Raw genomic sequence first — 26,293 nt, forward strand, 5'->3', positions numbered from 1 at the left:
ATTCTGGCAAGTTCCAGGTGGAAAAAAAGGCCTGGTTTTTAGGTGTTTGATTCTATACAATTTTATACTTCTTAAACTGATTAGAGCATGAAATGAGACGGGCTATGAGTACATATATAAAGTGCATTTGTTTTATGGGTTTATTTGGATGAATACTATTTTGCTTTTTACAAACATAGGCTTACGGTACTTAAGATTCGTTTAAGGTCATGTCAGGCATGCATGTGTTTTGCTTCATGACTTGTTGACTTCTATCTGTTTGCTCTTAGGGTTGTGTAATTTCTCCCATACATCATGTGCTCATGCTCCAGTATTGACATATTTACTGATAGGAACAAACAGTGAAATCCCAATAGAACATCTTGGTAGCATGTTTGAAGATTTGTTCGAGAGTAGTTAAACAACACTCATCCAAACTGTGTTTTAAAACAGTATCATTGCGCAATTGGCGTTCTTTGGAAATTACATTTAATTGCAAAAGATGTATTGCAAATGTGTAAGTAATAATAATACTTGGTGTGAGTCATAAAACACAGGTATAGAGCTTTCAGATGCCCAAAGCACTTTATGTGTATTATCTAGCTGTCATGCTTGCAACAACCCTCTAAAGTGCTATTATCTCCCATATTGCAGATGGGGAGAGAGAGAGAGATTGTGATTTGCATTGGCTGCCAACAGATGAGCAATTAGGTCATGATGAATTATGAAGAAATACAATAGCAACAACTACAACAATAATAATTTTATTATTTATACACAACTCATATGGCTGGGTTTCCCCAGCCACTCTGGGCATCTAATTATTGAATCATGAGTAGTATATAATTGGTTAAAAAAATTAAAAGGTAGATTCATTGATTAATCAATTTCATAGAATCATAGAATCATAGAGTTGGAATAGACCACAAGGGCCATCGAGTCCAACCCCCTGCCAAGCAGGAAACACCATCAGAGCACTCCTGACATATGGTTGTCAAGCCTCTGCTTAAAGACCTCCAAAGTAGGAGACTCCACCACAGTCCTTGGCAGCAAATTCCACTGTCGAACAGCTCTTACTGTCAGGAAGTTCTTCCTAATGTTTAGGTGGAATCTTCTTTCTTGTAGTTTGGATCCATTGCTCCGTGTCCGCTTCTCTGGAGCAGCAGAAAACAACCTTTCTCCCTCCTCTATATGACATCCTTTTATATATTTGAACATGGCTATCATATCACCCCTTAACCTCTTCTTCTCCAGGCTAAACATGCCCAGCTCCCTTAGCCGTTCCTCATAAGGCATCGTTTCCAGGCCTTTGACCATTTTGGTTGCCCTCCTCTGGACACGTTCCAGTTTGTCAGTGTCCTTCTTGAACTGTGGTGCCCAGAACTGGACACAGTACTCCAGGTGAGGTCTGACCAGAACAGAATACAGTGGCACTATTACTTCCCTTGATCTAGATGCTATACTCCTATTGATGCAGCCCAGAATTGCATTGGCTTTTTTAGCTGCCGCGTCACACTGTTGGCTCATGTCAAGTTTGTGGTCAACCAAGACTCCTAGATCCTTTTCACATGTACTGCTCTCAAGCCAGGTGTCCCCCATCTTGTATTTGTGCCTCTCATTTTTTTTTGCCCAAGTGCAATACTTTACATTTCTCCCTGTTAATTACATTTCTCCATTGTAATTTAAACTTACAATGTATTTACTACATTTTTTTAAGTAGGTTGACAGCTCTGGGTTTATTTATTTTGTACATCACCAGAAAATCACCCTGACACAAAATATACTGGTTCCATAGCTTCCAGATATCCTAAACAGCATTCCCCCCCCCAGCTGTGTACAAAGGCTGAAAGCAGAGGACGTCAATCCGATGGCAATGCTGACATAGAAAGGGTGATGTCATGTCTGCAAAAGTACCAGACACCAGAAGCACTTTGGGGTTCGCCAGAAAAGGATGCTGGATCTTTGACTGCAATCCTATGCATAATTTCTTGGAAGTCACACGGAATAAAATAGGACTTATTTGCTTCAAATAAACATTCATAGGATTGGGCTGTTTGCCACATTTCAAGGGCTACAGGGCAGAAGCTTAAGTCATGGAAACAAAACATTTCCTCGAGCAAGAACTGCAATGAGAGGCAAGGGCCAGTTCATACATGAAAGGCACACTTTCTTTTCAATCATATGTGTGAGCATATGACCAAACGGAGAAAAATTAGAGTTGACTGGATGCTACAGATAAAGAGAAGTTTATTTCCATGACTGCATTGGTTTGAAAAACTTGCATTAAAATCACTGAAATGCAGCTGTCTCTGTGTACTTCTGTATCACACTTTCTCTATGTGCAGTGGCGTAGTGTGGGGGGTGCAGGGGGGGCCGATCCGAGCCGCTGGGTCGCCGCCCACTGTGGAGGGGGTGGGTGCCAGGCGTGCGGTGCGGAGAGAGAGTGAGGGACTATCAGGGGGAGGGACAGTGCAGCGGCTGCCCAGCGCAGCGCTGAGCGCGGGAGAGAACCACACCAGACCAGACCAGGCAGCAGCAAGATGAAGCTGGCAGCGGCGGCAGGTTAGGGGTTAGGGGGGCGCAAATTACTTGCCTTGCCCCGAGTGCTGACAACCCACGCTACACCGCTGTCTATGTGCATCCATTTATTTACCAAAGTGTCTTCCTGACTGTTTTCCCCAGCCACTCTGGGCAGCTTCCAGCAGAATATTAAAATACAATGATTCATCCAGTATTAAAAGCTTCCCTAAACAGGGCTGCCTTCAGATGTCTTCTAAAAGTCTGATTTTATTTCTTTGGCATCTGATGGGAGGGTGTTCCACAGGGCGGGCACCACTACTGAGAAGACCCTCTGCCTGGTTCTCTGTAACTTCGCTTCTCGCAGTGAGGGAACCGCCAGATGGCCCTCGGCGCTGGATCTCAGTGTCCGGGCTGAACGATGGAGGTGGAGACACTGGTTGTCTAGGGCAAAGGAACTTTAGAAATACAGAGAAACCTGCATGGTTGCTGATGGGAGCCAAAAGAGAAACAATTATAACAAGCACATAACTGTGAAAGAACACCTGCCCCCCTCCCCCCGAAAAAAAACCAACCACCCCTGCTTCTGAACTGGTGCCTGCGGGTCACTTTCTGTCTTAATTTTGGGTTTGGAAAGAAATTGAGCAAATTAATTATACAGCGGTCACAGCGCAAGCTGAGGCACACTTCCTTTCAGGCATGAAAATTGCAGGTTAAAGGCTGCCAGGGTGTCCCGATTTCACTTTGTTGAGTCTGTGCTGGGACACCAAACCAGCCTTTGATCAGGAAGGTACGAAGCCAGCAGCTAATGCTGCAGAGTATTCTAGGCATGATTTCTCAAATGCTTTGCTGAGCTTTATTACTAAGCCACTGCCTATAAGAGTCATGGTTTGGATGCAGTCAATGAAATAATCTGTGAATATTTTTGTCTGTATACTATAACACTATGTAAAGGGAGAGAAATACAGGGGAAGTTTTGAGGTCAGCTGATGGCCACCTTTAGATAGTTTTGTGAAAAAAAGTTGGGCTCAGTTTTTTAAAAAAAAATATGTTTGGAATGATTCACGATCTGGTGGTTTCTTATTTTGAACTTGTTAGATTTTTCTCTTATTGACAGAATGAATAAACTCCAAACTTGGTAGACTCAAAAAATAAACAGCAAACAGTAAAGGATGATTTCTATGGCATGTGGTAACTATCTCCCTTTAATGTCACACAAAAAAATTATTGATGCTAACAAAATAAAACAAAATTGAAAGAAAACTTAAAAAAGAAGTATCTAACTCCCTTCAAGTATTTATTTCTTCAGACTGTATGGGGGTGGGATCTCACCTTTAAAGTATATTTTCGCATCCTGGTTGCTATAAGACTTCCACAGATATCTTTATATATTGTAGGGCTGGGCAATATCTGGTTTTCAATATCGCGATATATCACTAGCTAAACAGAGCATAAAGACAATCAAGGTAAGTTGTCAGTAAATGAAAAGTATGCACCCAAAGAAGTGAAAATGCATTGTTTCAAAATTCAATACAGTAGTACTGCAAAAAGAAACACAACAGTCAATTTCTCTTGTCCTTCCTTTTAGGTGTACATACGGTAGGTATTAAATAGTAGCAAAAATCAGTTAGTATGTCCATCGGTGAGCATATGCTGATAGCAGAAATCAACCATGTTATACTGCATTAGCAAAGTTAATAAATGGAAACCAACTTGATTCAAAAGTGCCCTCTTTTCTGCCCATCAGCAACCCTCAACTTTTGCATTATTATTATTTTTTTCCAAAATTGCAACCTGCCACGCTCCCTGATACCATAAATCTAATATCACCTCATGAAAATCCTTACAATTGTGAGCTATGGTGGTCCTTGCTGTTCCCAGTACACAACAGCAAGAACACTGTATACTAAGTGAAAATATAATTTTTAAAAGAGAGGGGGGACTTTCAGCAGTAGATGCCTTTGCTGTGTACCAGGACACCTGGAGGTAAGGGCTGTAACTGTGAAGTAATACTTGACAGCAAGGTCAAAAATGTACCCTAAGTGAGCATGATTTACTGACTCCAGTCCACAGGCATCAGGTGATACCAATGGATTTGGGGAGAGTGACTAGAATCATCAGGACAGAATTCAACTAGTGCATATATAGGGAATAATCCAGCCAAAGCTGAGCATTTTAGCATTGCCCTGAAATTTCAGTGGAACAAATCTAACCAACCCACTGAACCAGGTCTTTTGAAAAGACCTCTCCTGGCTAGACCATAATTAAAATAAAGTGGAAATAAATAGAAAAGAGAAAATAGCTGAGTAGGGGAAGAAAAGCTAAGTATAAATGGTTCACAGAAATATAGCAAGAGGGCAGTAGAAATTACGCAGATCTAGGTAAAATAGAAGTTCCTGCAGACCGAGTTTCCAGACAAGTAGCCAGAAGACTTATTAGCTGTCTAACCCACTGTCCACACAACACTCCTGCCTCTCCTTTTTCAGGAAAATTCAAGTTGTAGCAAATGCCAGGAAAGGATATACAGTCATACCTCATGTTACGGACACTTCAGGTTATGTGTTTTCAGGTTGCAGACCACGGGAAACCCGTAAGTACTGGAACAGGTTACTTCCGGGTTTCGCCGCTCGCGCAGAAGCACTAAGTAGCACTTTGCGCATGCACAGAAGCGCCAAATCATGTCGGCGCCTGCACAGATGCGACGCTTCAGGATGTGAATGCTGTGGGTTGCGGATGTGCCTCCGTCACGGCTTACGTCCGCAACCCGAGGTTCCACTGTAGAGATAGATGTAAGAGTAGGAACAGTTTGGCAATGGAATAAACTGTGAACTCTTTTTCCTTGCAAGATTATAGATAATTATTATTGTTTTATTTATTAAATCTGTATACCACCCTTCATCCGAAGATCAAATACAAAATGAGAACACAAAATACACAATAAAAACAAACAAACCAATAACCCCACTCCCACAAATAAATTGAAAAGTTCATAGAGTGTTAATCAGCCAAAGGCCTGGTTGAAGAGAAACGTTTTTGCTGATGCCTAAAAGATATGCACTGAAGGTGCCAGGTGAGTCTTCCTGGGGAGAGCATTCCACAAATGGGGAGCCACTGCAGAAAAGTCCAGTTCTCACTGAAGGAGCATATTACAATATAATTGTTCTATTATTGAAGGACATGCTTAAATGTTACATTGCAAATGGGCCTCTCGGAATGTCTAGCTTGGGCAGATAGAGATAAGGAACAAGGATTTCTTGTAATACCAGGATGAGGGAGGTTGCAGGAAGGAGGGAGAGAAGACCAAGACCTTATATGGTAATAGGAACTTATTATAGGTTTCGATTTCCCAGAAATCAGGTGACTTACAAGAAATCAGGTGACTTACAAGAGATCAGGTGGTATTCTATTTTGCAAATCTATATAAAGGGGCGCACCCTGACTACTGTGTACAGGTTGCGTACTGATCTCCCTGTATCTTTGTTTTGCATATGCACTTCAAATAAAAATCCTGTTAATAACCTGCAAGAGCGTTTTGCCGCTTTGTGTGAATCTGTGCTTCAGGGACCCAAATAGCAGATATGTGTGGTCCTTCATCATGTTGCCCATCCTCTGAACCTCTTGCGGCGAAGGCACCGGGCCTCAGATGGTGGTCACAGGGTCCAGTTCACTTCGTATGGGGAGAGGCGGTCCTGGAGGTATTGCAGTCCTGAGCCGTTAAGTCTTTATAGGTCAAAAGCAGCACTTTGAATTGGGCCTGGAAGCTAATTGGCAGCCAGTGCAGTTGGGCCAGGATTGGCGTTATATGCTCAAACCGTCTTGCCCTGGTGAGCAGCCGAATTCTGCACCAGCTGACGTTTCCAAACCATCTTCAGAGGGAGCCCTATGTATACCGTGTTGCAGTAATCGAACCTACAGGTTAGTAGAGCATAGACAACAGTAGTTTGGCTCTTCCTGCCCAGAAAACATTGCAGCTGGGCCACCAGCCAAAGCTTATGGAAGGCACTCCACACCACTGAGGCCACCTGAGTCTCAAGTGACAGCAAAGGACCCAAAAGTACTCCCAAGTTATGAACCCGCTTTTTCAGAGGAGTGTAACCACCCAGTAATAGTACCTTAGTCTTAGCTGAATTGAGCTTCAGTTTGTTGGCTCTCATCTAGTCCATATTGGGGACAAGACTATGGTCCAGCACATCCACTGCCACACCTGCAAATGTAAAGGAGAAGTAGAGCTGTGTGTCATCAGCATCTTGGTGACAACATAGTCCAGAACTCCGGATAACCCAACTCAGTGGTTTCATGTAGATGTTAAACAGCCTAGGGGATAGACTTGAACCCTACAGAACCACAAATTGAAGGTTCCACAGGGCAGAAGAACACTCCCCATGCATCACCCTCTGGAAATGACCATCCAAATAGGACCGGAAACACCACAAAGCGGTGCCACCCACCCCTAAGTCGGACAGCCACTCCAGAAGCATTCCATGGTCGGCGGAATCAAAAGCTGCTGTGAGGTCAATGAGGATTAACAATGATGCATTTTCCCTGTCTCTCTCCCAACAGAGGTCATTGTACAGGGTGACCAAAGCAGTTGCTGTGCTAAAATGGCCTAAACAAGTGAAAAGGATCTAGAAAATCAGTTTCTAGATTGAAGAGAAGATTGAATGAGTATATCTACCAAAGGGGAATTTCACCTCGGAGCTTGTCACCTCCAGAGTTTACAGTGTGTTTGCACTTGTTTGTGTTCCCATTTGATTTGTGAAGTCCACATCATGCTACCTTGAAACAACACTAATCTCAATGCTCCCCCATGTGAATTTGGGCTTATCCTGTAAAGTTAATCCAATAAATTGAGGAAAATCAGGCACCAAACCACTTAGGGTCACAGACAAATCATGTCTGATAGGTCATTAGGTATAGAGTGGCATTCCCTAAATCTGGGAAATGGTGGTGCCTTAGATTTGGGATTTTTTGAGTCCTTTGCTGAGCCCCACTCACCTTCGCCTGCCCCATTTCTGACATTCTTCACTCTTGGTTTAAGCCACAGAAGAGGTGAAATGTTCACATTTGCAGCCTCTGCTTCCATACCTGATACACCACATGACAGGATGCCAGTTGGCATGGAGTAAGAAACACTGGCCAGGAGACATCATGTTTCTGTCTTGGTGGTTTAGAAAACACTGACCACTAACAAGATTTAAGGTTCAACGTGGGGCGGAGGGCCAGCAAAGAAATCACGTGAAATCAATAAACAAATGTAGATAACTGAAATAAACATTATAGTGGAATGTAAGAAAAAGGATATAAAACAAAACTGCGCAATAATACCATGACAGCAGAAAAAGTATAACGAGAAATTTTGAAAGTTTTTTTTTTGCAAAAAATATATTTTTTTTTTATAGATATAATGTATAAATCTTTGGTCTTTTTTTCCCTTTTATCATTTTCTTGTCTCTGCTTCAAACTTCTCTTTTTAAAATATATTTTCTTTTTTTTCTTTTTGTATTTAGCTCAGTAATACTTACCTTCATTGTATGTTTGTATGTTTGTATTTTAAACCAATAAATATTTAATAAACAAACAAACAAACAAACAAACAAACAAATAAATAAATAAATAAATAAATAAATAAATAAATGTATCTAAAACAATCCTGTGAGATCCAGCAAATACCCTCGGGACATCTTGGTTCAACTTCACTGTAGAGGCCTAGTGTCACAATTTTCAGCACAGTCCCTGATTCTTACAGGGAGCATCAACTTTAATCCCATGAGGGCTTCAACTGTAGTTTCACGGTTTGACACCTGAGTGGGCTGAGCTCCAACAACATCTCCTCCCTGGAAACATTTGTTTGTATGTGCAAACACTGCAAAGTTTCAAGTTTGCTCAAAGTGGATCCATTAAAGAAGGGAACGTGCATTACAAAGATGCCTGCAAATGTGACATTGAAGATTGGCAACACTGACCCCACTGTGTGGGAATCCCATGCTGATGACTCCAGTGCCTGGAGACAGTCAGGTTGCGCACCTGTAGCAGTGGCCAGAGAAGGAATGATCGCTGGGAGGGGGAAAGAGAGAAGAAACGCCATGCTGCATCTGCAGTAGCAGAACCAGACACCTTCATCTGCCCCAGCTGCAACAAAACATGTCTCTCCTGCATTGGTCTCGACAGCCAGAGCAGGCACTGTGGCTTCCAATGGTTTGTCTTCACACCCAAAGGCACACTTCTCCATTATCTCCCATGACAGACGGATGCCAACCAATGGGGGGGGGGATAAAAAAAATGGTCTCATCAGCAGGCAGATAAGTGCTTTAAAACTGAACTTTAGGGACATAATTAGGGTACCAGATGCTGGGGACAAATAACAGGGAAGAGTTATTGTCAGGGTCGGATTTAGGTTTGATGAGGCCATAAGCTACTGAAGGTAATGGGGCCCTTTATATGTCCAGCTGCCCTTTGTCAACAACAAATTGTAGCTGTTTTTTGTGTTGAATATATGCTATATGGTAATTTATGGACCTAATAGTATCTAAAGCCATTTGCACATGCAGAATATAGGCACCCTATACAGTGGTGCCCCGCAAGACGAATGCCTCGCAAGACGGAAAACTCGCTAGACAAAAGAGTTTTCCGTTTTGGAGGTGCTTCGCAAAACGAATTTCCTATGGGCTTGCTTCGCAAGACGACAATGTCTTGCAAGTTCCTGCTGGTTTTTTTTCCTCCCCCCCCCTCTTTTTCTAAGCCGCTAAGCCGCTTATCAGCTCATCCGATCAGCAGATAAGCCGCTAAAAGCCGCTAATAGCGCTAATCCGCTAATCCTTCAATGGGCTTGCTTCACAAGACGAAAAAACCGCTAGACAAAGAAAATCACAGAACGGATTCTTTTCGTCTTGCGAGGCACCACTGTATATAGAAATGAGCAAACCACTGATTTTAGGGAGCAGACTAGCAGGCGGGGCCCATTACTTACATCATAGGAGCCTACACAACACAAAACACTGTTGCTGTATGTAGGTTTTATTTTATTTTATCTTATATTTTGGAAGTGTACATCCAGGGTGTTTTTTTCCTTTAATTTTTTTGGGGGGGCCCCAAGAGAGTGGGGCCCTGAGGTATAGCTTGTTTAACTTATATGTAAATCCGGCACTGGTTATTGTTTTTCTGCTTGCTTGTGAGCTTCCCAGAAACTGCTGGCTGGCTGCTGTTGGACGCAAATGCCTGGACTAGACGGACTTTTGGTTTGACACTGCAGGGCAGGACGTACCATCTTGCCAGGTCTGCAGACAACCTGGTATATTAGAAGCCAATTGTTTCTGCCTGTGTGTCAACCACTGAGCGCTCGTGGTGTGGTGACTGGCCAATGTGAAACGAGCATGGTTAGCCAGTTTGAAGATTTATCTCCTCTTCCTTTCTTTCTCTCTTTCTCCGGTCATTAAAAAAGAAAATTGGTTGGGGACGGCTGCTGACTTCAGTCAAACTGTGTGTGCTTTTTGGCTCATCGCAAAGCGCTCTCTGCAGATACCGTGTGCTTTGGCAAACAGGACAGTCTGGGCTGTAAGATATTACACTGGCAGGGATACAAAACCTACCAGTTCCTGGAATGTAGATTGTCTGGCAGGGTGCTGATTAAGCAGGCCTTTCAATCTGCGCCCAAGACAAAGCCCCATAATAAGATGTTTTCAAGTTAGCTTGCTTTATGGCAGTGGCTGACATCCACAGCTGGGCCCCAGTGGATCCAGACCACTCAGGCTGTCAAACAGAAACCAAAAGTCTCTTCTCAAACGTAATGTGTTTGGAAGGTTAAATGGACATAACACTGTGATATTGCAGGCTTCAGTGGCGACATGTGCTGGGCTTCATTTTGTCTCCTTCCAGGAGAGACTATAAATCATTAAATACAGTTAGAGAGCCCAGTCCCTTCAGGAAGTTTGGAGGTTATTTAAAAGAACTAAAACAGAGGTTCACAAAATGTATAAAATGCAGGAGAGAGGGCTAGCAGACAAGTCCAAAATGATGCCTGTCCAAGAGAGTTATAAAAATCAAAAGCGGTGTCCAAGAAGGCTGTGAAAATCAAAGAATTTTTTATTTTATTTTATCCATATAACCCAAATAACAAAATAGAATTCCATGAGACAAACACATAAAAACTGAACTGAACCAAACTGAGGCTGGCATGGGATGTTACATTCACAAGAAGAAATTATATATTTGCTTATCCAGATATTTGCAATAAGATACAGGCAGGTGTGTGGAGGGTACCATCATAAGAATCGAGAAAGAGGTGTGGGGCACATGACTTGCAAGATATACAGATACATAGACCTATAACCGAAACCATCAGAGGCACAAGGAGTACGAAGAATAAAAGGCCCTACGTTACGCCAAGAATTTTTTTCAACTGATTAGATGTTACTTATACCAAATTTATTGAGAGTCTTGTGGAAGAGACAAAGGCAAATTTTCTGCTTTTAAATGTATCCAATAAAATCCCACCAAAATGAAAGAAAAGATGTAGCCTTTGTTTCCCTCCCCTCTTCTTTCTTTCTTTCTTTCTTTCTTTCTTTCTTTCTTTCTTTCTTTCCAAGCAGAAACTGTACTGAAAGCAGGACCAACATGACCACCCTGCAAGCACCCTGAGCACAGATTGTCATAGCGCAATGAAAAGGATGTCTCTGCAGGAGTCCTGGCTGTTAAGTTGTGGGCGAACATATCAGACGACACAGCGATTCTTCAAACAGCTCTTCTTTATTCAGATGTCAGAACAGAACTGAGCTGAAGGGCTCAGTCAGCCTGCTTATATAGAGTTCCAGTACAACAGTTACTGTAGCAACTTTCTAAAACTATCCAATCACTGAATGCCATTTTTGATCCTTCATTTGCATACAAACTATCCAATCAGTGAACGTCACTTTTGATCCTTCATTTGCATAACTATCTACAGTATCCCCTTGCTGGCCCAGGGTGAGAACTTCAATACATAACACTGGCAATGTGCATGGTGGCAACAGCAGCATTTGAAGGAAGGGATGACCAAGTGCAGATCTAGGGGAAAGCAATTAGTTCAGTCGCGGAGCTTCTAGAGTGCTGCAACAGGTGCCTCAACTGTGAAGTCCAATGGAAGGTGGAGGGGCGCCAGATTTTGGCGCCGCACATGGCACCTCTGAAATTTGAGACACCAGGTGTCCTGTGTCACCTGCCACTGCTGGAGACATGCACGTTCTCCTGCATTAGGTCTGACAACAACCCTAGGGACACAGGGAGCTGCCTTATAACGAGTCATACTATTGGTCCATTTAGCTCAGTATTCTCAGCAGTGAATGGCAGTGCCGTTACAAGCAGGGTTCTCTCCCAGCTGTACCTGAAGATGCTTGAGACTGGACTCAGGACCTTTTGCTCGCAGACTCTGTCACCGAATGAGCCTTGTCACTTCCCCAAAGTGCAGAAATTCTCCTAAATTAAATGCATGTTGCCCCTGGAGAAAAACTGATCTCAACTTTCAGGGCATAGGATTCCATTTACTTGCTCTTCACAGCTTCCCCTACCTCGAAGCTCACAACAAGCAGAGACACTCGGTAGAGACGGAGCCATGTGTACACAGGGGAAAGGCCATAAATTGCTCAGCTGGACCCTTTTCAAACTTGAGGATGTTCCCGAAGGGAAGAGATCAGATGCGGATTTCTGCGTCAGATTGCCATCAAAGACTCTTTGGGCTTGGTTGTGTTAAATCTCTCTGCCACATGTCGCTGAGAGCAGGTTGCTTGCAAAGGTCAGTCTCTGAGTTTACTGCTGCAGCGGCAACTAAGAATTCTCAGCTGTTCTTGGCGCAGCCTTCAAGGTATGTAGTCTGGGAAATGTCATCTCAGCTTCTTTAAGGACTATCTTAGAAGGCTTTTCTAGGACTAAAAAAAGAGAATAAAAAGTCTTTGCTATTTTTATTTTTGTCCTCTTTCTGAACAGAAATGAAGCAAATGGGAAAGAATCCTTTAGCCTTTTGATTTCCTTAATCAACTTTTTATTTTAATGTATTACTGGTTTCTTCTTGCTTATTGCAATAACTTTGCCTGATGGACTGAATATCTGCAAAAACTCTGGGAAGTTGGTGAAGCTACCATAAGAAAATGGTACTAATTAGCACCCCTCTGACAGGTCCCTGCAATGTTTGGAATGGGATTTGTTTCCTGCAAAGAGGGGGGGGGGGACAGGACTTTTCTTTTCTAGAACACCAGCAATAAATAAAATACCTCTGGAGATTTCACAGCTGGTCTTAGAAATTTAGCTCTGTATAAATGCAGCCTAGCTAAACTCATTCACTCCTGCTCTGAGTAAAGTTTTCTCTGGGTGTCTTTCCAATTGCCTTTTCCATCTCTGATGACATTCCTCCCCACCCCCACCCCCAAGGAAAGGCAACAAATAAAACCGAGTCTCTTCCTTTTCTTTGTATACACACAGAAGCCGGAAGGAAAAATATTTGCCATATTGATTGCCCTTCGAAATCAAAACTACAGACTCAGAAGGAAAAAGTGTGCAAATCCTAAAATGTCTCTCTTGCATGTGCACTTATATTTTACTGGTTCGGTCTTCTGGATGATGCAGAAATCCAGCTCCTACATGCTGCCCAATACTACTGAGGTCCTTTACCCAACCAGTAGCACTGAGGCAGGACATACATCTGGCCTGGGTGTACCAAGGACTCGCAGGAAACGTTATATTTCCCCCCGGGATATGAGCGCGCTTTTGGACTACCACAACCAAGTGCGGGCACAAGTGTCTCCACCAGCGTCTAACATGGAATATATGGTGAGTTTCCTTTGTGCTTGCTTCTGATGGTGGGTGGGAAGGAACAATGACCACTGAGATGTTATGCAAAGTAAATATGGCACCTGTTTAGTTCCTTTGATGCTTATACATCCACCGGCACCTCAATGCTCCAGGAACATACAAAGCTGCTATATACTCAGTCAAACAGTTAGTCCATCTACCTCAGTATTGTCTACCCCAACTGGCAATGGATCTCTAGTGTTTCAGACCTTCTGCATTCATATCAGATGCTCTACCAATGAACTAAGGCCTTTCCCTTGTCATTCATATTTCTGAAAATCTACCACATACACTTTGAAGGAGGAGGAAAGGAGCAACAGTGTCAGAGAAGCAGTGTGGTTGGGCTGCCTTGCAGCTAAGCATTTGCGAAGAACTTACCTCAAGCAGAGCAATTTTTCCACAGGGATTTGTTTAAAGCGGCACACTAGATTATTGATTGTGTTTTGTTTGGTGTTCTGCTGAGCGGTGAATGTAGGATGAGGTTATGTCTTTTTGAGGTTCAAGCACCTAAAGACAACGATAGAGAAAGCAAAAGGTTTCTTTGCAGAGAGTACAGCTCGCTGAGAGATGAGAGCAAGGCACACACACTCAGAGAAAAAGCTGTTGTTGTTTTTACAGAGCACAGTAAAGCATCCTCCTGCGTTTCAATAATGCAGCCTACAAATGACATTCTTTTTTAAAGTTACAGGGTGGAGACTTATAAACACGGAGAAATGAAATGAAAAGCCCACAGTTTCAAAATATCAAGGTCCTTACTGAAGTAAGAGCAAGTTACCTTTCAATGAAGCCCGTTTCAAGCTCTTCTCTGGAAAATGGCGGGGGAGGGAAGGAGGCAGCAGAGAGCAGAGTCTTCAGATAGCCCAGAGAGTGTCCTTGGCAATGCCCTTAGCAACAGTTCCGGCCCAAAATTGCAATACTGCCTGAGGGAAAAATCTTCAGTGTTTTAGATAATTCCGCATTAAAAAAAGATAAAGGGACCCCTGACCATTAGGTCCAGTCGTGGCTGACTCTGGGGTTGCGGCGCTCATCTCACTTTACTGGCCGAGGGAGCCGGCATCCAGCTTCCGGGTCATGTGGCCAGCAGGACTAAGCTGCTTCTGGTGAACCAGAGCAGCGCACGGAAACACCGTTTACCTTCCTGCTGGAGCGGTACCTATTTATCTACTTGCACTTTGACGTGCTTTCGAACTGCTGGGTGGGCAGGAGCTGGGACCAAGCAACGGGAGCTCGCCCCGTCAACGGGGATTCGAACCGCCGACTTTCTGATCAGCAAGTCCTAGGCTCTGTGGTTTAACCCACAGCGCCACCCACATCCCTCTAATTCCGCATTAGGCTCATTCTTCAGCTACTTGCATATCACCACTTTTTGGGAGCCTGGTTCACAGTGTAGGGTCCCAGTGTGGCGTAACGGTTAGAATGTTTGACTAGGAGCTGGGAGAGCGGGGTTCGAATCCCCACTCAGCCATGAAGCTCACTGGGTGACCTTGGGCCAGTCACCATCTCGTAGCCTAACCTACCTCACAGGGTTGTGGCGAGGAGGAGAGCCATGTACAACACCTTGGGATCCTTGGAAGACAAAGGTGTTATATAAATGCAATAAAATAAAAAAAATAAACTCCATGTAACTCTAGCATGCTTAAATCTAATTGGTGCATGAGAAGGGGCATAGGACGCTGATATAGGGGCAGAGGCGTCTCTAGGGTGCCTTGGCAAGGAGCTGTGCCAGCAATAGCCACATTAGAAATTACTACCTTTTATGCATCCCAAGTAATCGAAGCGTCTGGAGTGAGGGAAAGGAGAGAAGGAAGGGCAGAGAAAATGCACCCCTTTGTCCTGCAGTACAAGGAGGACGGGAAACTTCTCCCACATTTGATCTTGCTGTGAGAGCAGTGGCACGTCATCACAGACATACAAGTCACAACTCCATGGTCTCTAGCGATCTACCTTCACACCGCCTTGCTATTTCTCCTGTCTCTCATCCCCTTTCACTTTGTCTAAGCTCATTGCTTTACACAGATAACTGGAGACAGATTGCTGGAGCCAGTTTCACTAACTCCTAGGTATGCCTCTGCTTAGGGACCCTGCTGGAACCCTCCTTCCCCCAAAGTAATGGGTCTACAATTTCCTGCAACCCCATGATTTCTAAACCCCTGGTGTCCAGGATATCTCTGTGCATAGCCTCTCTTTCTCAGTATTGCTGCCACAGGCATGCATGGCCAGGGGGTGTAGCTTGTAGTCGTGACCCCTTTCCCATGTCCTCATTGGGCTGATTTAAACAGACCACCTGACAACTCAAGCAGCGCTTAAGAACTGACATGTGCACCAATAGCATTGTACAACTTCAGACAGTTCGCCTAGGGTGTTTATTTGTATTCCTTTAAACCCTATTTTGACTCGTTTTCATTGTCTGGTTGCAAATTACCTTGAACGTCTATGAAAGTGCATAAATTAAAACAACAACAATACCGACAGGCTAAGCATGTTTGAATGCTCCCCCATGTGAGAAGACCACCTGAGCATGGAAAGTAAGCATATCAGGCAGAAAGTTGGGCATGTCAGACTGACATGCTAGATTTCCAAGTGCTGGAAGATTTTCAGATGAAGTACCATTAGGCAGGTACTTTCCTAGTCTGAAATGAAGCTGTGCTGTTTGACTTGCTATTTCTGAATCTACTAGCCTATGACACTATATCTTCCAAGGAACAACATTTATGCTTATGATATTTCTCTTGCTTGTATGGCATATATCTTGTTAAGTGTTTGAGAGATTGACTGAGCACTTTGTTTTACCTTGAGCAGCAGTAACTCACTGTCTGTTGTGTGTTCTTTCTCCCTCCCACCCCCCTGCCTCATATCGACTAGGTGTGGGATGAGAGGCTTGCCAGATCTGCAGAAGCCTGGGCAAAACAGTGTATATGGGACCATGGACCTCCACAACTGATGAAATTCATTGGTCAAAACCTTGCCATTCACTCGGGCAGGTAAGCAGTGTCTTCTGGGAATGCTAGGTCTATAGATGTTGCATTAAAGATGTTGCACTGATTGTACAAATGAACACCACTGCAAGTATACCTCTAAACAGCTGAGAGAGTCTTTTGTCCTGCCCTTCTTTTCACGGATCAAGTGGGCTATATTTGTTTTAAGGGATTTCTAAACAGTGCACAACGGACGCGAGTGGCGCTGTGGGTTAAACCACAAAGCCTAGGACTTGCCGATCAGAAGGTTGGCGATTTGAATGCCCGCGACAGGGTGAGCTCCTGTTGCTTGGTCCCTGCTCCTGCCAACCTAGCAGTTCGAAAGCACATCAAAATGCAAGTAGATAAATAGGTAAACGGCGTTTCCGTGTGCTGCTCTGGTTCGCCAGAAGCGGCTTAGTCATGCTGGCCACATGACCTGAAAGCTGTACACCGGCTCCCTTGGCCAATAAAGCGAGACGAGCGCCGCAACCCCAGAGTCGGCCACGACTGGACCTAATGGTCAGGGGTCCCTTTACCTTTACCTTAAACAGCGCACAATGTAAAAAATTGGCATGTGTACTGCAAAGGAAGCAAGCATGCTATCAACCTCAGTGTTGCCTCCATCTCACTCAAATATTATGGGTGGAATTCAGTGTAGCACTAAGGAGGTTGCTGCATCTGTGAAATAATTTCTACTTGTCTGACAGAGTGATCTCCCCTCTCCTCTTGCCAGAGTGGATTTCAGGGAGGCATGGCGAGTGTGTAAAGGAAGGCAAGTTTTAGGAAACCCTTTTTGCACTAGTTTCCCTTAACACTGATTATACATATTGAAGTGCTGTTTTCTGACAGCAATGGTAAAAAAAAAAAGTCATTTAGGTCCAAGGTACATGTTACCAGAGATGACTTGACACACCAGTGTGTTGTGTGTCCCCCTCTGTTTTTGATAAATACATGTCATATAACATCAATGCCTAGGTTTTGTCTGCCCTTTCCCCCCACTTCAGTGGCTGTCTCTTGCACTGAGGGGGGAGATACGAACACAAATAAATCGTTCTAGATTCAGGTAGGTAGTTGTGCTGGTCTGATGCAGTCTATCTATCTATCTATCTATCTATCTATCTATCTATCTAAATGTCCAGTAGCTCCTTAGAGACCAACTAAGTTTGTTCTTGGTATTAGCTTTTGTGTGCATGCACACTTCTTCAGAAGGCATCGTGTTTGACATGTGCATTGCAGGGGGTTAGACTAGATGACGCTTGGGGTCCCTTCCAACTCTACGCGTCTTTGATTCTGTCATTCATCGTTCATTCATCATCATTTTATTTGTATGACGCCTTTCCATAGTTAAAACAATGCTCAAGGCGGTTTACAACATGACAAGATTTACATGATTACCAACATAACAAAAGTCATAAACAATAAATAAAACACATCAAAAAAGTACACAACCAAATGGAAAACAATTTCCACATAAATCATAAAATCTAAAACTAAGAACACAGTATTAATCAACCACAATTTAAAAGGACATATAGAAAAAATACTGTGGTACCTCAGGTTAAGTATGTAATTTGTTCCGGAGGTCCGTTCTTAACCTGAAGCACCACTTTAACTAATGGGGCCTCCTGCTGCTGCCGCGCCGCCGGAGCACAATTTCTGTTCTCATCCTGAAGCAAAGTTCTTAACCCGAGGTACTATTTCTGGGTTAGCGGAGTCTGTAACCTGAAGCGTATGTAATCTGAAGCATATGTAACCTGAAGCATATGTAACCCGAGGTACCACTGTAAAAGCAATTTAAAAACAAAAATGGAGCCCTCTCTGCCCAGCAGCAGTAGAAGCACTCCTTTATGGAGCCTGTCAGGCCCTGCCCCAAGCCAGGAGGGGAGAAGCAGGGCAGGGCCTTTCAGGCTCCCAGCAGGTCAATCATGCATCCTTTTCAACTCTGTGCTTACCAGGAAGAGGTGGGAAGCTTTGATGGTTGGAGGCATCTCCTCACCTTCCTGCATCACAAAGTTTGGGCCTGGGGCGTCTGTGCTTGGATAGGCAGGTTTCTTCACATTTGCGTTGTGTGTGACCCTCTATAGGTACCGTTCAGCTTTGGACCTTGTGAAATCTTGGTATTATGAGAAGCACCATTACTCCTTCCCTTCCAAATGCAGTGGCCCTGTCTGCAGCCATTATACCCAGGTACAGTATATTCCTGTAAGAAACAAAGAAACAGTGGTTGTTGCTCAGGTAACAAATCATATTTGTTTTTAATAGCACTTTCCTTAGATGCTTCACATCCCTTGTTTCAAGAATCACTACAACAAACCTAAATGAGGCCAACAATCTCCACCTCCCCCAATGCTGAAGGTTTGTGAGCTGAGAACGAAGGATAACGTTTTGCCTAAGGCAGACCAAGAGAGTTGGTGGGAGAGATTTGATGTGGACCGGGGACAATAGTCCCTGCTTTTAACTGTGATGCTGCACCAACATAATGGTGCATTTCTCAGCAAGAGGGATGGGGCAGAGGTTCGGGAACAAGGAAGCTTCCCAAGAGATCATCTTCAGCCATGCTCTAGGGCAGGTGTGGTGAACCTTTGGCCCTCCAGATGGTGTTAAACCACAACTCCCACAATCCCTAGACACTTCGTGGGGCTGGTGGGAGTTGAAGCTGAGTCGCAGGTTTGCCAACCCTGTTCTAGGGCTGCTGGTTCATACTAAAGAGAAGTATTTCTACCTCCATCGTTGCCAACCCTGGTCCTTTATATTGCCACTCACCACTGTCTGCAAACAATCCAAATGTACGGTCTAAACCTCAGCTTCTTCTCTGAAAGCATTGCCTGTTTTTTCCATTGTCCCATCCGGCACAGGAAAGGTTTTCAGTTCCAGCTCAGCTAGATGGCTGGAAGAAGAAAAAGAAATCACCCACACAGGGACATGGAATGTTTTAAGTCACTATGATGAGGATCTGCTACTTAGACAAACAGCTTCTCTTCATGACTCAGGAGCACCCTTCTTAACATCTCATGGCCTCTGTCATTCCCTAACAAACCACAAGTATCTGTGAGGTTTTTTATGTTTTTTAAAAAAAACAACAACAAAAATGACAATGAATATATTTGCACCATATAGGGCTTTCTTGGGGTTTTATTGAGCATTTATCCTGGTTTGCTTGCACAAAGTTTATGTGCAGGTTAGACTATGTCTGATCATTTTTTCACCTCACACTTTCCAGTGCTTTTCCCTGGATCTGTTCCACTGAGGCTACAGTGCAAATTAATCCTCTTCAATTGTGCAAACCTAAATTATCTGGCCTGTGCCTGAATCCTTTCCGCAAAGGGCAAAATATAGTCTGGGCAAACTGTAACCAAACAGATTTGTTATAGCATAAGTTTTCATGGTCTGGAATTTACTTCATCAGATGCCTGGACTTCCATCCTAAGTTTGCAGGTATATAAACATGAAAATGTTAGCAGTGAGAGAAACGTAATGCTTGAATTCAGACTGTGGCGATTGTGTTAAAGTTTAAATGGATATAAAGTAATTACAGTGACCATTCACAAACCAGTGGCAATGATGTCACAAACATCCTGGCCTCTTAAAAGTTAATTAACGTACAGTAACATAAAAACTTGTTAACTTGAGGCAGGTTGCAAGTGATAGGAACTGAACTTCTTGATAGTTCAGCTGTTCCATGCTGGAGATTTCCATCCCATAACTTGAAAACTATAAGGCATAGGAAGTTTTTATTCACACCACTGACTTTGACATGTGAAATAACCCAGTACAGCAATTTTATTCAAAATCTGAAATGTATATATATATATATATTTAAAATTGTGACAATCTGTCACAACTGAACCACCCCACTGAAGAAGATAACAGTGGTTACCTAGACCTTTTGCTGGTTGCAGAGGAGACACCCAACTGTAGGTCTGTCCGTGTACATGAGTGCTCCTCCAGATCACAGTAATGTGATAACATGGGGAAAAATGCTACAGAACTACTGCTAAAGCAGAATGATCTGTAGACAGTCCAGTATATGTAAATCCACCACTAAATGTACTTTTTATTGCATCAATGACATGTTGCAGAATACACCCAGGAAGGAAAACTTCCTTCAGTCTGGAGGGGCCCTTGATATTAGTTGGCCCTGGGTGATGGAGAGAATGGTCCACCTGGGCTCTGAGATCTCCTTTGCCTGCCTGCCTGATTCTCCTGATCCTTCTCACAGAGTAGCTGATGTTGAACAAACAGCACCTCAAGGAAAGGGAAAGCCCTTTCCTGCCTCCTTCGCAGTGAGTCATCTCTGTGGTGACAAGATGTTTCTGAAATATCTGGCACCTCGGTGAATACATCCCCTTCATTTGCTCATCCCCAAGTATGAGTGGCCAGCCAAGGTGGGAAACCGTCTTCTCCCACCTGGTCTGCGGCAAAGCATTTCCAATCCATAATGAACAGTGTTCCTCACATCTCCAGAATGTTCTGCGCTTGTCTCTGGAAATACCCATCCCCACATATTTGTCTGGGTGTCTGTCTGGTTCCTAGACACCTTTTTCTCCATTTTCCTGAAGGTTCATCTGTCTCATTTCCAGTGTGTTGTGTCTGGAGAAATGGCAGTGAAGAGACAGAAGGCAGACTAGAAAGAAGAGGAAGAAGGAAAAAATGAACACCTGCTTCTTAAAAAATTAAGAATTATATTCAGCTGCTCGGGGGTAGCACATCTGCTTTGGGGCTGGGAAGGATTCCCTGTCTGAAACCCTAGAGATCTGCTGTCAGTGTGGACAATACTTAGGTGGATGGACGGATGTTTTGATTCAGTATAAGACAGCTTTATATCTACATTCATGCAATTAGCAATTTTGTGGGTGGCTTTCAAAAAGATGCAGGGGACCCTTGGGACCCTGGTTTGGGGTGGTCTTTAACTCTTTCTCTCTTAATGCTGTCTGCTACAAACTGTCCAGCTACACAAGCCTTTGCATCCTCCAGATGTTTTGCATGGAGCTTATGGGAGCTGTAGTCTAAAACATATGGAAGGCACCAGGCTAGGGAAGCCTGAGCGACACACATGCAGCTCTGACACTTAAATTTTTTAGCCATTGATAGACCATGCCTTCATATAAAGGTAAAGGGACCCCTGACCATTAGGTCCAGTCGTGGCCGACTCTGGGCTTGTGGCGCTCATCTCGCTTTACTGGCCGAGGGAGTTTCCAGGTCATGTGGCCAGCATGACTAAGCCACTTCTGGCGAACCAGAGCAGTGCACGGAAATGCCGTTTACCTTCCCGCTGGAGAGGTACCTATTTATCTACTTGCACTTTGACGTGCTTTCAAACTGCTAGGTTGGCAGGAGCAGGGACCGAGCAACGGGAGCTCACCCCGTCGCGGGGATTTGAACCGCCGACCTTCTGATCGGCAAGTCCTAGGCTCTCTGGTTTAACCCACAGTGCCACCCGCGTCCCATGCCTTCATATACTTAAGGCAAAATCCCATAGTCATGGATGTGCCCTAACAAGGACAAATATTCTGGTTTCAGGTTTGCCATTTTCTTATAATAACTGGTTTATTGTGTCTCAAACAGATGGTGTGGGCTTCTAGCAACCGAATTGGCTGTGCCCTCCATACGTGCACCAACATCAATGTGTGGGGCAGCACGTGGCCCCGAGCAATCTACTTAGTGTGCAATTATGCCATCAAGTAAGTAAACTGGGGCAGGGGGTTCATCCTGGAAAACACAGCAACTTTGGGGCAGAGTAGAGTCAGAAAGCTGGAAAGCTACCTAGTACAGAAAGTCCACTGGTGGACTGCGGGACATTTTCTGATGAACTGTCTAGTGCAGGGCTGGCAAATGCGTTGCTCTCCAGGTGCTGTTGGACTCCAACTCTCAACAGCTCCAGCCCTCATGGTCATTGGTCACAGATGATGGGAGTTGTAGTCCAGCAACAACTGGAGGGCTACAATCTCCCCATCTCTGGTATAGAGAAACTGAAACTTCACATGAGAGTTCCAATGGTGGGGTAGGAGGTATGTGTAGAAGCAATTCGTGAGGTGCAATATTGGATAGGAAGAGCTGGCCAGAGGAGAAAGGGTGAATCGCCGCTCCCCTTGCCACTCCTCTTTGAAAAAATATGTCCTCCCAAAGGACATTGAGGCATTCTTTCAATACAAGGAGGGATACATAGTATGTTCTTTGGTATAGCTGGGTAGATGACCGTGCACATTAATTTACCCTAAAGCCCAAATTTCCAAATTGTGCACCAGATACAGGAAATTAGATAATGCTGCCTTCCCCAGAGTTGGCTGATCACAGTATCTCTGCCTGATTTATTGTTATGCTATCTTCAAGTCAATCTCTCTTGCGCATGGGTAAATGCTGCTGTGTGTCTGCACCGTTCCTGATACAGACATGCAGCAGGTTCATCTTGGTCAGGGGTAAGCAACCTGAAGCCCATGGGCCACAAGCGGCCCACGGGGGTTGTTTAACTGGCCCCCGAGCATCCCCCGAACTGAGCCGCCCACTCGACGAGTCCCTGCACGCTGCGTTAAACCAGCGCAGCACGGCATGGGGACTCACTTCTGCGGTGCTGGAAATCACATCTGTGCATGCTCAGCTGCCAGAAATTATGTCTGCGCAAGCTGAGGTGCCGTAAATTGTGGCCGCGCACACTCACGATCCGGCCCACAGAGGGATCTCAGATGGAGTGAACCGGCCCAGGCGAGGTAAACCTTACAGACCCCTGATCTTGGTCATCTGCATACTATCCCTTGCTTTTTCCTGTAGGACTAATTGTGGTTGTTAACAGTCATCAACAGGTTTGCCATACCCATTGAGTCCATCACCCATCTCCTCCTACCCTTCTGAGAAAAACCTCACCCTCCCACTATATATAAGGGTCTGGTGACTTCTGGTACAGTGGACGCTCGGGTTGCGAACATGATCCGTGCGGGAGGCATGTTCGCAACCCGCAGCGCCATGTCTGAGCATGCACGGGTTGTGATTCGGTGCTTCTGCGCAAGTGCTGAGACCCGGAAGTAACCCTTTCCAGTACTTCCTGGTTTGGCAAGGTGCACAACCCAAAAACGTGCAACACGAGGTATGACTGTATCTGAAGAAGTGTGTGTGCACACGAAAGCTTATACCCAGAACAAACTTAGTTGGTCTCTAAGGTGCTTCTGGACAAGTTATTATTTATTTATTTATTTATTTATTTATTTATTTATTTATTTCGACTGCGTCAGGCCAACACGGCTACCTACCTGAATGCAGCAGGTTCAGTTACCCCCAGACATGACCTCTGTTGCTTCAGTTATTAGTCTAGGCTTGCTCTTCTAGGCATGCGCAGATCAGTGATTCATGCAGAAACATAATTCATTTATGGAACTTACCCGTATTAACTGTGTTAGAGGGCTTTAAAAGGAGATAGGACAAATTAATGTTGAGTGAGGTCTATCAGTGGTGGCTACTAGTTATGATGGCTCTACGCTACCTCCAAAATCAGAGGCAGTTTACCTCTTTGAATGTGGGCATCAACAAAGGAAGAGGGCTAGAGCCTCAACACTTTGGTGCTTGGGTCCCTAGAGGCATCTGGGTGGCCACTGTAGGAACAGAATGCTGTGCGAGGAGAACTTTTGGTCTGATCTATTCGGGCTCTTCTTATGAGCTGCAGGTGGACTCCTCAGAGATCAGGTAACTCTCATTCAACTGAATAATGAAACAAGCATAAGAACATAATAGATAGCCGGGTGTATGGTGGGTAGGCAGCCCTTTGGGAGGGTGTGCTAAGAGTGACGTGTGACATCCAAGTGTCCAGCAATGAAACAAACATGTCTCATGCCTCTTTTTCTCTTTCCAGGGGAAACTGGGTGGGAGAAGCACCTTACAAAATGGGGAGACCTTGCTCAGCCTGCCCACCTAGTTACGGAGGAACCTGCAGCAACAACATGTGTTACTCAGGACTCAAATCCAATAAAGTGAGCTGGTTCTGAACCAGGCATATGTGCTCTGAGCGCCAGCACAGATCCTCTGGAAATGACAGATCCACAGAAGCGTGGCACCGTGTACAGCAAATTGTAAAATAAGTTGATTATTTATGCACATGAAGTCTTTGGCTGCTGCTCTTTCCCTTTCATTTGGAACCTCTCCCATAGAAGTTTCAAGTATATTTCTTCTCATGACTATATACAGGTATATCTATATATATATAAAGGGCCTGCATTTGCAATAGTTTTCTATAGGGAAGAGGTTTGCTGTATTTGTGTGTTCTTACAATATTTGTTTTACATTGTACCCACCACATGGAAGCACATTTCAAGGGCTTCTCAGTTTTTGTTATGTCAAAACAACTAATTTCTCTGGTGCTGCTTCTCTCCGTGTTCCTTGCAGCTAGAAAACAAATCAGCACATTTTCAAGGTAAGAGCAGTGTTGGAAACTCCCACTGTTCTAGGCACATTTTGCGACAGGGAATTTCATTAGTACAGCGCCTAAGATTTCAGATTAAAACTGCAGAGTGGAATGAAAGGAGGATCTTTTTCTGCCTCCCCACTTCCAGCCACTCTCTTGCTTCTTTCTTTCTTCCTTTCTTCCTTCCTTCCTTCCTTCCTTCCTTCCTTCCTTCCTTCCTTCCTTCCTTCCTTCCTTTCTTTCTTTCTTTCTTTCTTTTCTTTTCTTTTTGCAGTCTTCAGATGAGGACTAGACCATGTGAAAAATGGACATAATATTTTAGCTGCAGTTCATTCATTTTCAGCTTTGTATTCTCGTTATAAAAAAGCGCGCCTAGACATTCCCTTGTTGCACCCATAACCTAGGTTTAAGGTGCCCTTTAGCTCCTAGCTTTCATATCTCAGTTTCTAACACTGGGTAAAATAGGTGGGTTTTGACCCCAACTCACCACTATCTAGGCCCTGTAGCACACACCCCCTCCATGTTATCAAACTCCCATCAGCCCCGGCCCAAATGGCCAATGGTCAGGAATGCTAGTCCAACATCAGGAGGGCCACAGGTCCTCCACCCTGATTTAGGCACCACATGAACCATTTTCACAGCGTCCCTCATCCAGTTTCCTGACTAGTTCTAAAGCAAGTGTGATGCTCTCATAATTTATTCCTCCTCCTGTTAGCATATTTTCATACCTGATTAAATCTTCCCTGTCTATGTAACCATCATAATTGTTAAATTTGATAATTGCCTTCTCCCAAAGCATTTACTATAGTCAAAGTTTCTTTAGCAAATGTTGACTAAAGCCTTTTGCTTTGGTTACTCTCTTAAACAACTCATAAAGCGATTAGTGGGATGGCATTACTATAAAAGCTATGGGGCTGGCATAACTCTGGGCCCACTTTGTGGGGATGGTTAAGGAAACAGGGTGCTCAAATCTCTCTGTATGTTCAAATCTCTACTGTAAACATCCCATTCATCCTTCCATAAGTAATCTTCTTCTTCTTCTTCTTCTTCTTCTTCTTCTTCTTCTTCTTCTTCTTCTTCTTCTTCTTCACAAGACTGCAATAAATTCTTTGGTTCCCAAACCACTTGCGTATTTCTTCTTTATTTGAAAATGTAGCTCAATAATCCTATACACTAGCTGAAAGCAGGTACCTTCATTCATAAGACATATGATCACAAGCTGAACATGAGTCAGCAGCGCAATGAGGCTGCAAGGAAAAGGCTAATGGATTGCAGGCTTTGCTAATGGAATCATGGTTTCCAAGTCAGGAGAAATAATAGTTCCAATTCAGTCTGCACTGGTCAGACTTGTTCTGGAGTACTCTCATTCAGTTCTGGGCAATGTATTTCAAAAATGATATCGACAAAATGGAAAGCGTTCAGAGGATGGCAACGATGATAGTCAGGGGTATTTAAAAAGTAAGTCCTATGTGGAGTGGCGGACTTAATTGCATTCTTTAAATCCACAAAGAACTGTTGCATAGACAAGATCCAACACAAAAAGTGGGACCAGACCTAATGGGCTTGAGTTACAGGAGGTTAGATTTGGGTTCAACATTAGGAGAAACTTATTGATGTTGAGAGCAGTTTGACCGTGGAA

At 44.0% G+C, this 26,293-nt stretch overlaps 1 protein-coding gene and 1 long non-coding RNA gene across 3 annotated transcripts; one reads left to right on the plus strand and one right to left on the minus strand.

Annotated features, from left to right (window-relative positions):
- Window positions 1-4,252: 4,252 nt before the first annotated feature.
- LOC308588383 lies at window positions 4,253-21,780 on the minus strand. The gene is made up of 7 exons (XR_014008684.1): window positions 21,719-21,780; window positions 20,676-21,366; window positions 19,032-19,155; window positions 18,221-18,468; window positions 13,690-13,818; window positions 6,609-6,700; window positions 4,253-6,405 (listed from the first exon to the last, which is right to left on the minus strand). It is a non-coding gene; the product is annotated as an uncharacterized lncRNA (long non-coding RNA).
- Window positions 12,199-24,804, plus strand: R3HDML (R3H domain containing like). Of its 2 annotated transcripts, XM_081196663.1 has the most exons (6): window positions 12,199-12,328; window positions 12,943-13,290; window positions 16,174-16,292; window positions 18,353-18,455; window positions 21,834-21,949; window positions 24,106-24,804. In XM_081196663.1, the coding sequence occupies exons 2-6, from the start codon at window positions 13,030-13,032 to the stop codon at window positions 24,236-24,238; spliced, it is 732 nt and encodes a 243-aa protein (XP_081052789.1). In that variant the 5' UTR covers window positions 12,199-12,328; window positions 12,943-13,029; the 3' UTR covers window positions 24,239-24,804. The 2 variants fall into 2 exon arrangements, with proteins under 2 accessions (XP_081052789.1, XP_081052788.1); XM_081196662.1 differs by lacking the exon at window positions 12,199-12,328 and having other exon boundaries at window positions 12,644-13,290.
- The last annotated feature ends 1,489 nt before the right edge of the window (window positions 24,805-26,293 follow it).

This window comes from Podarcis bocagei (assembly GCF_964188305.1).
Source record: "Podarcis bocagei genome assembly, chromosome: 5".
In the NCBI taxonomy this organism is placed as follows: domain Eukaryota; kingdom Metazoa; phylum Chordata; class Lepidosauria; order Squamata; family Lacertidae; genus Podarcis; species Podarcis bocagei.